At 36.8% G+C, this 13,704-nt stretch overlaps 1 protein-coding gene across 1 annotated transcript in view; it reads right to left on the bottom strand.

Moving 5' to 3' along the window:
* The window catches only part of LOC311431662 (sodium channel protein type 5 subunit alpha-like), a gene marked incomplete at its 3' end in the record, with an annotated part of 42,592 nt that extends 30,497 nt beyond the window's left edge, over positions 1–12,095 (bottom strand). Inside the window, exons 1-4 of the mRNA XM_084509441.1 lie at positions 11,947–12,095; positions 4,200–4,501; positions 3,092–3,210; positions 1,047–1,142 (exon numbers count right to left, since the gene is read on the bottom strand). Coding sequence (XP_084365567.1) covers positions 1,047–1,142; positions 3,092–3,210; positions 4,200–4,454 — 470 coding nt within the window. The 5' untranslated portion in view covers positions 4,455–4,501; positions 11,947–12,095. The remainder of the gene's footprint in view (positions 1–1,046; positions 1,143–3,091; positions 3,211–4,199; positions 4,502–11,946) is intronic.
* Between the last annotated feature and the right edge of the window lie 1,609 nt (positions 12,096–13,704).

The raw sequence follows: 13,704 nt of genomic DNA, 5'->3' as shown, positions 1-13,704 counted from the left end.
CTTATCATTTCAACAAGATAGTGATCTCCCTACAGAATTCAAAAGGCATTCACTTGGTAGTCAGCAAATGCACTAAGAAATTATATGTATGTAGTGCTTCCCTCTTCATTTGGAAAGAAGTATTCTAAAATTATTATTAAAATGCATTTGAACAGTACTTCTGATGCCAACAGCAGATATAACTCTTATCTAACCTTTAGTGCTCTCAAAAGTAGGGAAGTATCCCAGTGTCTTCTGGAGATATGTATATAAATACTTTATATCTTGCAGATTCTCATTCCTGCTTGCATAAGGCTTTGCCACTCCCAACTGTTTCAGTATCATGAATCATGAAACAGTCAGAAACAATTTTATGACTGATTTTAAACCAAGTATTTTGGAATCTTTTCCTTTCTATTGTGTGTTAGAGCTATCAGAGTTCATATTCTAACATATTAATGCCAAACTGAGAACTTGAAAAAAATAATCAAAAATAAAAATAAAAACAAAACAAAACAAAACAAAACAAAATAAAATACAATAAAATAAAATAAAATAATAGGATTATCCAGCTTAAGTGTGACTCCAAAAATATGAATTTGTTGTGCTGTAATATTGCAAGGGTTGGCAGTGCTGAAGATAAGAGTTTTATTTTTTAACAGTGTCCCACAAGCCAGGAATTTCTAACAGAATATTTTATTAGAGCAAATAACATTTCAATATTATTAAATATAATTTTAAAATACTCTTGATGTTCTTTATCAGTGTTGGCAACAATAAGAAATGTTCCTGGATAAAAAGCAAATAATTACTAACTTCAGAAAGTGGGATAATGAACTGGAGCGGTAGGACAGACAGAACTTCAGTGGAATGTAATGTACACTCATGATCTCTTGTAACTCCATAATTATTGTAGTTATTGAGTTTAGAGACAAAATATTCCCTCAAAGCAAAAAAATAATGAAGTTATTAAACTCAAAAACTACTGTGTGTGAAGGCTGCATGATAGGCTAAGTAATTAATTAGAGATACAGAGTTAAAATGCATACATACCCACAGATACTTACTCGACATATTTGTTCCACGAAGAAGATGCAGACTCATTCTGAGCCATGAACACACAATTAGTTAAAATAGTGCACATTATAAACCAAGTGAATAATGTAAGTCATGGGAGTGAAGGCAAAGAATATGACATTTATTTAGAAACATATTTACATATATATTTATTTTTTTTAGTTAATAACACATGTAAGATCTGCTTTTTTTTTTTTTTTTTTTTTTTTTTTTTTTTGGAGTTTAAAGCACATGTAAGATCTGCATATACATGTAGATTACAATACAATGCTGTTGTTATTTATGTCATCTTAACTGCTGTACAGATCTGCTGCTCTATGCATTGCAGACTTGGTAAAATGATCCCTAACCACTGAGACAGACTGAGAGAAATGATGCATTTTAAATTTAATTTTACAGCAGAGGAATTATTAAACAGAGACTGTCTGACTTGTTCAAGGTCTCAGGGAAAATTGGGATAGAGTTGAGAGTTTAGGCTGATACCATCTAAGCTCCACTCTTCCTTTCAAAAGGAAGGTTGGTATGAGTTCATATGTCTAAAACATATTTCACTGTTCTCTTTCTATTTCTTGTTCTCCTCCTCATGACCTGTGAAATTTGTGGAGTTTTATCTTCAAATAAACAGGGAGATTTTCAATGTTGAAAGCAAGGTTTTGCAGGTAACAAATTGAATGTCTTGATCATCACTGCAGTGTAAATGATAATAAAGTAGTCCTCATAAAACTCCAAAGTATAATTTTTAAAAAATAAACTGAATATTTCACAAAAGTTAAATAACGCCCAAGGTCACACACCTGAAGCCCAAAGCTCACTATACTGGGAGACCTGTATTCTGCTGAAGGGACAGTGCAGTCTCCCATGATACTTGTGGGTGTCTCAAAGGATATCAGATGCTTATGTTTATACAGCTCTTGGGGCTGTCCACCTGCCCTTTGGGACCCACTGACTATAAGATATGAATTGGAACTTGGGCATCTAGCTCACATGTTTATATTTGAGTTTAAGTGCATGTCCCTGGAGCTGAATCTCATGTCTTGTGTCATACCACACTTTTGGACAACCCAGGAGGTAGATGCGCATGGGAAAGACATCTACCCATTATCAATCTTTTCTGTCCTCCCTCAAATTCTCCTGCCTTTAACTGCAGGCATCATCAAATACTGTCACAAACCCATGATCTGGACCACAAGTGTTGAAATGCCAGCATTAGCCAACTTGCTGCCCAGGGAAACCCTCAGAGAGCTATCAGTCCTCCAAGGATGTCTGTGCCCTGCTACGGCCACAACTGCAGACTCATCCCAGTTAACTCAGTGTTGCTGGGAAGATGGTTGGAAACCTAACACGGTAACCTGCAGACTGTGCTGGGCCTGATTCAGCCATGAGTGACAGCTTTTTTTTCCCTGGTCTCATTTCCAAGTACCAAAGTGGAGAACTATACTAGTGAGTCCCATCCCCTAAATGTATGACTTGGGATCTTTATTACCTTTTTATTTCAAAGATATCCTTCTTCCCTACAACAGCATCCCTGAAAATTTTCATTGTTGTATACCAAAGATATTTTTTTTAAATCTGATTTCTAAATGAAACTAAGTTTTTATAATTGTTCTCTGTGTTTTCATATGTGTGCCCATCTCATTGTGATTTGCTTTGGCATGGGGGCTGAATTTAATTATCACAGTATGCATAAACTGAGTATGAGATAAAGGATAGAGGCCTTATTCATTTTCTCATTGAGAAAGGATTCAATATAAGATACTGATTAGACATAAAACGATCAACATCAGAGAACATTCTTAAAACACAAAATAGCTAGAAAATCAGGCTTCAAAACCCTCAGTACTCATGAAACTATTTATTACTAAATAGCACAAGAACATCAAACAGGAGTAATTTCTGAGGTAATCCATAATTAGAAGCTGTCTGGAGTGAACAAAAAGCTATTCATTCAGTGCTGTAAGGTATAACAGCACGGGATTACACAGGTCTTTGTAATAAAAAAAAAAAAAAAGAGTGAATGAAGCCAAGAAAAGGATATGAATGTATTAAAATTTTAATTGCTGTTCTTCGGATTGGATGGAAAGGACTGAGGATCCATAAGGCACGTGTAGCAGTAAACCTGAAGATTGTTTTCTGTTTGTTTAACACTATGAAAATCTTAAAAATAAAAATAAAGAAACATGAAGTAAAACTTTCAGGAAATTGAGCAGAGAACACATTTCTGTATTACATCTAGTTCTATGAATGATGAGCATGACTTTGATAATCTGCTTGTTTAAATGAGAAGACTCTTCATAATATTTTGCATACCTTTTATCATAAATTGATATCCATTAACTACCAAAATAGAAAAACAAATGTCAGCATGAACTTCCATTTTTAACTTTGATCCTTGTAAAGAGCTTTGCACAAAACAAATTTTGCCTATGACTATTCTCTTTAAGATGGACCTCTCATAGAATCTCACTATACAGAGGTGGAAGGAAGACTTGCAGCCTTAATATGATTTGCTAATATTGATAGTGATCTTCTGCCTCTAAGACTGTAGAAATTAGCTCAAGGTATTAAGCAATACTCAAGCAATAAACTTAATTTCCAGTGGATTAGATACCATTTCTCTGTTCGTTATTAAAAATCATATTCTTCTATCCTTCCTGATTAGAATATACAACTTGAATAAGTTTTATGTATCCATCAGCAAATGTGTTTTTTTTTTTAATTTACGCTTAGATAATCATTTATCATAAATGTAAGGAGAGAACAACCATTGAGACAGAAGAAGACAGTTTCAAACTATAAAAATTAAGAAAATTTGCAAAATAGTTATCATTTCTTGTTGATCTGACGCAAAACTTCATTTTTTTCCTTTATCCATTTTATGTTTGATGTTTCAATTCTGATTTAAATGCTAATGAAGTGTATATCATTTAATTCCTATAATCCAAAATTAAGCTTTTTTTTTTTCTTTTAGAAGATTACAGCATGTCATTCAGCTGTGCTAACTTTCTGCATTATTTCAACCTAGAAAGTAATGATAGTTTTTCCAAACAAATATAGCCAAGACTGTTTAAGAGATCATTCATATAAATGCTTCTTAGCAACATAACAAAACAAAGCGAGATCTAAACATTTTGCTTGACTCTAACCTTGCGATCTTTGTAATATGGGTCAAGATCTTCCAGTGGTTCTCCAATGAGCTCTGGAGGAGGATTTCCATACAGAGCCGGCAACTTCTGGAAAGCTTTTAAGTCAAGTTGAGGACGCGGTTTCTCCTCTGGTTTCTGGTCTATGGCATTTTTTTGACAATCCTTCTTGGCAGCAATTCTCTTTTCAATAGCAGCCAAAGATTCATAAGTGAACTTACGGAAGTTGTTTGTATCAGACAGTATGAACTCAGCCATTTTTCATTCTTTGCTTCCTGTCACTGATTCTGTCCAAACAGAAACAACTGAAAGGGATATCAAAATTGGTAACTCCGGAAGAGATAAGTTATGAAAACTAAACGTTTTGCCCATTCATGTCCAAAATCATAAATTTCTGAGCCATCTTCTAAAAAGAAAAAGAAAAAAAAAAAAAAGAAAAAAAAAGAAGAAAAAAAAAAAAAGAGAGAGAGAATCAATACATTTTTCAATGAGATGTTTGTTCAGATTTTTTGTTTTGTTTTGTTTTGATTTAATTTAATGTATCTTATAGGACATAGGCAGACCCCTGTAACCTTAAGAAGGTATTTACACCACCTTATTTAAGGTACATGTTAGCACAAATACTCTTGAGCTATTATTTGGACAAACCTAAGGTGCTGGTTTAATCTCAGAACTGGGATAATAAAACCCACTGAACTGCAACACCAACTATGTGGAAGCTGCTTCTGAGAAAGACCAAAATTGAAAATAACTGTGGCAAAGTAAATATTCAGATGGGTAAGCCATCCTCATGGTGCCATGGACATCAGCACAGGAGCAAGCAGTGTACAAGTGTCAGAAGAAAGGCCTGCTGGGTGAAACATCACTGAGGGCAATATACCCTTAGCCTTCTCTGGAAGATCTTTTGTTCTGTAAACCCATTCAGTGCTGGAAGCTGTGTGGTAACAGAGAGGAGAAGGGAGGGGAGGAGAGGGGAGAAGACCCACATCCTTGTGCTAAAAGTTCTGTAAGGATATTTCTTTGATTGATTTTTTTTGTTTGTTTGTTTTGTTTTTTCCTTTGATTATGGCCTCTAGGATGACACTATTGATTCAGTACACAGTTATGGAGCAACTGAGCCAGAGTATTCCTACTCACAGACTCTGAAGTGATCCTATCTGTTTCAGGGCTGGATCACTGCTGAGTCTACATGAAAGAATTTCAAATTGGAAGCAGCCAGGTCTTTCCATCCAGAAGTTGCTTCCATCACTTCAACATGGCTTTCAAGGTTGACTACATAACTAGCAGACAGAGCTCATCTTGGAAAGTTCAGACAATGGCCTGCTCTTGTACCCTTCCTTCCTACGCACTGTATGGGCCATCCCAGAAAAACACCAGGTCTGAATCAAGAGGCTTTTTAATATCAGTAATAAGTAATTTTACAACTTCTGTGCTGACTCCCTGTATCTTTCCCTCCACACAACACAATTTCAGTTCTCCACAGATTTCAGTTTTCCTGACGCTGCTAAAATGTAGAGAACCAGTGCTATGAAAACAGCTGGAGGCCAGTGACAAACTAACTAGTGAAAAGTCTTAATTCTTGCAGGTTGCCTGCCTCTCTCATTTAAATAAGCATACAAAATGATAAATATGAATAAATATGAACAGTAAACACTGTTCCCAGCACAGAGTGGCAACATTTCTGGAAGTCAAAAAGGACATTCAGGAAAGAATATTTATTAATTTAAGTTTTTAAAAACCAACCTAAATGTCTGGAATCTGCATAACATTTTAACAAAAATGAGAACTATATGATTCACTCCCAAATTTCCAAGACTGGCCCTAGGCAAAGTGGTGTTTGTTTTGTTGATACTCAGAGTAATTTAGATGCTGTGGTATTAGTTATGAGAGCTCTGAATGATGCATGAAATGACACAATTTCTGTGCAATACACGGAGGGAATACAATAATTGCTTTATTCTGCCTTGTGCCAAATCATCCACACATACCCATCCCTCCAAGCAGCACTTCCATAAAAGACTACCTGATTGCAAAAGTTCACCATTAAAATTCCGGATTTGATGCAAATTTATTTACAATTTTCTCTCCTTTCTTCCATGAAATCATCTTTCAAATCCCTGAAAAGAAATTGATTGTCACACTGTTCTCCCCTAGGACTACAACAAAATCTAGGAAGCCAAGGTGCTGCTGATTAAAGCCCAGGATAGGGGCTAGGAGAAAGCAAGACGACAGGCAGTGTCTGTAGGACCTTGACCAGAGCTGGAAATCAGGCAAGGGAGCCCCTTCCTGATACAGGTGGTTTTATAAATTGCTCCACAGGTGAACAACCATTAAGGAAAGGAAATGAAGTCTTTTGCTTGCTGTTTCACACATCAGCAGTAAAATTTCCACTGATAGCAGCCACAAGCTGTGGAGAAGGCTAAATTACGCTTTTTGTCCAAAGGCAATTATGAGCAACTCAGCCTAGTACTGGATAAAAGCTAATCAATATTAAACATTGAGTGATCCCCCCAAAATTATTTCAGGTTCAGTCAAGCTTCTTTAAAAATACACCCTAGATCATTTCTGTTGCTTCTTGTCTCAGGGAGGGCAGCATTCAAAGTATTGCTCATGAAACAAGCACCATTTTTTTCTCAAGGCCTGTAACATCTTAAAAATAGTGTAAAGTTTAATATGTCTTTAAAATGAAGTTTTCTTATCCTTTGTCAGACTGAAGACCAGAGCATACTGAATGAAATTGAAAGAGCTGAAGAACAAGAATGAAACCAAATAAATCATTGATGATTTTTTCTTTCAGCTTTCAAACATATTTTCTATGAAATATTTTTCAAATATCAAAATGTGTAGCTAGATAGCTTTCTGAAGTTAGACTGCTTTCTTCCAAGCATGTTTTCCACTTCAGGAATATTCATTTTGACAGGCTAGGACACAAGGTTTCCTAGGACATTTTCTTTCCTTTTCTTGCAATTACAATCACTGCAATTCAATGTTCAGTCAATGAATAATGAAGTGTTTTTTTTTTTTTTTTTCCCAATTATTAGACTTCCTGGATTCAGGAGCTATTACGGAAAGGTGTGAAAACACATTGGAATATCTTTCTTGGACTGAATAAGGAAAGATTTAACTAACTGCAGGTCAAAGCTTCTGTAGAACTGTTCCACATTTTCCTCAACAACATCAAAAAATATCTATATATTATGAGGCAGATGATTTAATCAAACCAAACTGGCATTGGTTTAATAATCTTTAAAATATGTATAAAAATAACTTTTGTTTATTAAAACATGTAATTTTTTATCATATAATTATTCAGGTTGGAAGGGACCTCAGGAGGTCTCCAGTCTAACGTACTCTTCAAAGATGTGTTAGTCATGAGGTCAGGGCTTTATCAAGGCAAATCTCCAAGGACAAAGAATGCTCAAGCTCTTTGAGCAACCTGTTTCAATTCTTGACTGTCTTAATCCATTTAGACTACTTCTTCTTTCAATCTACACACCTTGTCTCTTGCCTTCCCCCATGCACCACTATAATAATAAAAATAATGATCAAAGAAATAAAATACTGTATGGATTTGAAAGGTAAAAGAAAACCAACCAACCAAAGACATCTCTATATGTGGAAAACAAATACTATATCTACTTCAACCCATTTAGTCTACCTATTTATAACAGCCTACAAGAAACTTGCATGTGTCCGAACACCATCCATGTATATCCGCTGAGGTTGCCAAGGGAGACAGCATATTTCCTTGTTAATTTCCAACCTTTACATTATTACACCTTACCTGAAATAAGCTGAGGCACCAACCTCTGAATTGAACCTTTCAGGTTCAAGCCCAATATTTTTTCCCCTCCATAGACAACCTGGCTGAGAGCTCCAGCCTGCTGGGTCTCCAAGTATGGATGACATCTGACTGAAAGGGGATGGCAGGAGCTGATCTAGCCATCATATACCCTCTTTGTCACCATGAAAGCTGAAGGCACAGATCAGCTCATCATAAAGAAACATATAGTTTAAGTCAGATGAACAGCACTGAAAAATGCTCCTGATTCTTTCTGTTACCTATATAATTAGTAGGAGATAAATCCCACTCTTTCAGTCAGGAATGTGCACTTGACAGTTCCCAGCACTGGGGAATGAAAGTAGCAGACAGTATGGAGATCCACAGAACGATTTATAAAGACCTGATGAAGGCTGTTAGCGTCCACCCAGATTGCCCCTTTGGGTGAAATTTGTCCCACCTCACTGCAAACATCTCAGAGCTAGACTGCTACATCTCCACTAGCTCTCTGATTGCCTGCTGAGACACCTAATTTTCACGTTGATTTCAGGATGAAATGAATCACATCTCAGAGTGATGGTTGACTACCTGAGGTGTCTTGTGTAACATGAGGTAAATTCAACTTTTGCATCTGTTAGGCCTGCTCTTCTTGCTGCTTCAACTCATGGGCAACTGCTAAACTTCTAAAGATTAGTAATTATACAGTCATTGGTAGGACTGGGCAAACATCATTAGTCACCAGCAGACTGTGAACACATAAAAATTCCAGGATTGCCTTACATTACATTGTTTCCTTAATGACTACTTACAGGACCAGCCTTCCTAGCAACTGAAGCGTTAAGCCACATTTTCTTTTGCATATTAAGATCGGACTAATTTTCAGCTACTTTGCTATCATAAATAATTTAAATTTGTGCAGAGATCACTTTTTGTAAGTGCTTGAGCTGTCAATTGACAAATTGTCAAATAGCCAGTTGCAAGCACTGAAGAAGCTAAGAAACTGTGGCAGCCACAGGAAGCTTGAGAGAAAAGAGTTGAAACGCCTTCAACGACCTGATTATGCCCAGCCCCTGCCCCAGCAGGGCCACCCAGAGCACGGTGCCCAGGCCCATGGCCAGGCGGCTTTTGGAGCTCTCCAAGGAGGAGACCCCACAGCCTCTGGGCTGCTTGGGGGTCAGGGGAACCTCCTGGGGTCCAGGCTGGGCCCATGGACTCCTGTCCTGGCACTGGGCACCACTGAAAGGAGACGGGCTCCATCCTCGTTACACCCTCCCTTTAGGTGCTTACAGATGTGGATAAGGCCACCCCAAGCTTCCTCCTCTCCAGGCCAAAAATGAAAGGCTCTGAGCCTCTCCTCATAGCAGAGGTGCTCTAGCCCCTTGATCATCTTGGTGACCCCCCATCGGACTCTTTCCAGTATATACATCACTTTGTGTGGTTTCAGAAGAGAGAACACAAAACAATGGTGCACAAAATTACCCTCACAATACTGCTAAGTAACTGGAAAATGTACACGGGCAATTTGTGAAGAGCTGGGGGTCGGCCTCTTCTCACAAGTAAATAGTAATAGGACTACAGGGAATGGCCGCAAGTTGTGCCAGGGGAGGTTCGGGTTGGAAATGAGGAGACATTTCTTCTCAGAAGGAGCAGTCAGGCATTGGGATGGGTTGCCCAAGGGGGTGGTGGAGTCACTGTCCCTGGGGGTGTTCAAGGAAAGGTTGGGCATAGTGCTGAGGGACATGGCTTAGTGGGCGACATTGGTGGTAGGCAAATGGTTGGACCAGATGATCTTGGAGGGCTTTTCCAACCTTAATGACTCTATATTTTCCTGATATTTGCAGCAACTGGTTATGTTACAACTATATATGCAGCCCAGTCTAAAGTTTATACCTGATATGAGGACCCTTGAATTTGCAATGCCCACTTCTTCACCTTTCATGTTGGTAAATCTTCCATCAGCTGGACCATTGAGCATGTTTCACAGGTATTATCTCTTTGAATTTAAGAAATAACCACATTATCTGTAGCTGTCTATCATTTCACCAAACTATACAGAGCATTTGAAATCATAAATCATGACAAACAGTGCATTGCCAGATTTAGGGCCCTAAAGACCATACTGTCAATGTGTCAGGGTTTACTTTGTTTGGTTTGTTTGCCTAATGTAAGCAATCTTTCAGATTTGGTTAATGTGATTAACAATTCTATAAACTTCTAGCTTGTATTAATATGACTTTATTACAGCAAAAGAAAGACATAGAAAATCAATGAAATACATAGACAAGATTTTGGATTGGTACCATTAACAAAATTACTAAATGCACTAAAAGTATCATGAATTTGCTATTTTGTAGTTCTGAAGATTGTTTTCATCATGTACATTTTGATATAGAAAGATCTCTTAGCAGCTGTATATATATTTGGAGGACAAAACTTTGGATACAAAATAGGAGAAACTTTTTCCCAAGATCATAGCAAATGTAAAGTATTCTATGAAATAAAAAAATGTTAATGAAACACAGTAAGAAAATATTTAACACTTAGGTTTGCAAGACGATTTCTCAAGTATATAATCTAAACTATAATTTTGATTGCCACAAATTTGGTGATTCCAGAAGTTCTATGAAATTTTCAAACTACATAGTCTTTTATCTGTCAGAGTTTCCTAGCTTGAAACACTTTTCTAAATAAATTGTAATGTATCTAATCAGAATTCAGTTCTGAACATCCTATTTGCACTAGGGTATGTCATTTAATAAGCAGTTCCACATTTTTCATTATTAAATTCACTATTTGCCCTTTTTTGCCCTTTTCATTCCACAGAAAGAAATCACAATTTCAAATAAATTTTTTCAATTGATATGTAAAATAGTCTCAGGTTAAGTCAAATAATCACAAAGAAAATCAAAGTGTAGTACTAAAGAATTATCAAAATTTAAAAACCATGACGAGGGAGAAGTACCAGTACTGGTTCTGTTAGGTCTCTATACCAGTTATCTCCAGTTTATCATGCTTATCATCCTAATAAAACATCTTTGTATAAAATACAGATTTTATTCCACTTTAAGTCATTTATGTTGCTGTTGCATCTGTGGTAAGATGAATGCATGTATGTTACTCCCAGCAGACAAAATATATTGCAGCTACTTCAAATGCAGACTTGAAACTTTTAATTTCTTCTGCTTCGCAGAAGCAAAGAGAGCAGTTTCTTACATTTCTGCAAGTTTCAGAAGGTTGTCTTCTCTTCTACTGCCAGTTCCCCAGCAAACAGCCCAGTATGTACTCTCCTACTCTGTTTCATTCTTTACTTCCCCAACAATATTCACTTATTAGTGTATCTGCCCCACAGTTTGTCTTGATAAAAGCATTCACCAAATACAATCCAAAACAGCCCAAAAATAAAAAGAAATTTGATTAAGCCTTCAATTATCAAAAAACATGTAAAATTAGATCCATTTTTATTAAGTCTCAAAAATAAATGTTAGTCTGTAACAGAACAAGATTACCAAGTATTATAAACATATGTAAACGAAAGTACTGTTTTAAAACTTAAGGTTATTGACTTTTTTCTGTCTCTATTTTGAAACAAAAATTATAAGTAAACAATCTGAACTTTGTATATGAAAAGTGTATCTGCCATTCTCATGTGCAGAATTAAGAGAGGTGTATATGCCTGTTCTCTCTTCTTTATGTTATTTTTGACCGTAGTTAACACATTTCAACCAAATAACATGTAACAAACATAGGGAAAACTCCTGTGCACACATATTGTACTGCAATTAATAAACACTCACTTATTCTCACTTTCAATTTCTTGTACATACCACTTACATACCAAAAAAAAAAGAGTTTCTGCATAAGTTTCTTAATGTTATTTTTTAGGCAAATAAAAGGTCAGTGAATTCTATAGAAGACCCTGGCACAAGCCACCTTTTTCTAAAACAAAATGCAGTAAACCACAGGACTTACATTCTTTTCTATCCTAAGTGAAGGTTCAAGGAGTCACTTCTCTCTGTGAAACATATCTCAGCCCAGTTATCTCCCAAGAAAGTGTTGGAAAAACCTCCACACTGCCTTTATCATCTCCACTTCCCCTTTCAGCAAGCCCTCACCACTCTGGCAGTGCTTTTCCTTCAGGGTGTTATTTGTATGTGGGGGGTGCTGGGGGAGGGAAAGAAGGATGGGTCGGAGGCGTCTATTTAGCCATCAAAGCAACTGATGTGATTATACAAGGTCTCACGGGAAAGGCTGCAACCTTTGTAAGCAAAGCTGGGGAGGCTCCAAGCTGAGCATTTCTTTAAGATATTATTCCATCCCTGGATTTCTGAGTGTCTTTCAGAGGAAAGCAGGTCATCAGGAGTGAACAGAACAAAGTGGATGGGAAACATGGGGACTAATGTGCTTTTCAGCATCACAGTGAGAGCTCTCCGCACTACATTTTTTTTTTTTTTTTTATAAAACCATTGGCCTTTGTATTTTATTTGAATAGTTCAGTTTCAGTTCCTCCTTCAGCAGTGATTAGGAAAATGGATAATGCAGAATATGCAAATTATGCAAGAATGTTGTGAGTGAAGCTGAGTAGAAGGCAGGAAAACTGATGATAGTTCATTCTCTTTATCTATGTGTGTATATACATATATGTGTGTGTGTGTATGCACATACATATAAATAAATTGCCAGTGCTTATATATGATTTAGATTAGTAATATATATTATGATATATCCAAGGAGTAGGAGAGGAACACAGAACAGGTCGCTTACTCCTGAAACCTGCAACTCCTCAATTGGTAGCTCCAAGCCACTGCTGTACAAGACAGGAGACTTCATCTTTCTGGCTCTTTGCACTACCAAAATGTGGGACAAGGCTTGTTCTCTGTCCCTTATGCTAAATGGCACAATGCAATTTCTGTCCATCAAACTAAATTTTCTCATCCTCCAAAAACAGGGAGGGAATCTGGAATCTTCCTCTCCAAGGAGGAACCCAGGAAATTTTAGTTGGTCCTGCCTGTCCTGCAGAAGAATTGGTATTTCTGTTAAAGAGAACTCATTTCTCCATACAGTTTTGCTTAGGGACAGAGAGTGTGATCTTGGTTTAAAAAAAAAAAAAGAGGCATCAATAACGTGATAAGGTTGGTATATTAATTTTAGATTATACTTCTTTCTCTTTCAGGATATCTAATATTTCATGTATTTAAAGTGGGATAAATCAAAAGAAGGAAAGCAAACTGGCCCATGTGTGGAAAACAAGATGGTGCCTCTACCTCTGAGTGTGCTTTTACAATGTGAGCATTGTCTTGACTCAGAAGATCCAGGTGCCAGATCCTTCCCTGTATTAAATACAGCAGGATCAGTAAAACATTTTTTTGCCCCATCTGTGTTTTGGCCTTGGCAGCTTTGGTTGAGGTGGAAAAAAAAACTCTCCAAGAATAGTCTTGCAGTATAGTGAGAAAAATGCTATTTTATTTTCTATTAAGTGTAAGTTTTTTGCTGATCTTCTATCTTTAGAGAGACCTTCTTTCCAATTATGTGGGAATGGAAGAAATGGGAGGGAAAAGTCATGGTCAGAAACACGAGGTCTCTGACCTCGATATGTTGGTGGAACATTGCCATCTTTTGGTAAAAGTCTTTGTTTGGCTCTAAATGTAGTAAGGGTGTTGTTGTAGGAACTGTTTTGGATGCTTTGGGCAGTGCACTGCATAGAAGGTTTAATTTCATAGGAAGAAGCAC

The sequence above is a fragment of the Aythya ferina genome, assembly GCF_964211825.1.
Source record: "Aythya ferina genome assembly, chromosome: 2".
NCBI lineage: Eukaryota > Metazoa > Chordata > Aves > Anseriformes > Anatidae > Aythya > Aythya ferina.
The sequence above is the reverse complement of the archived record's forward strand: the minus strand, read 5'-3'. Positions and strand labels throughout refer to the sequence as shown.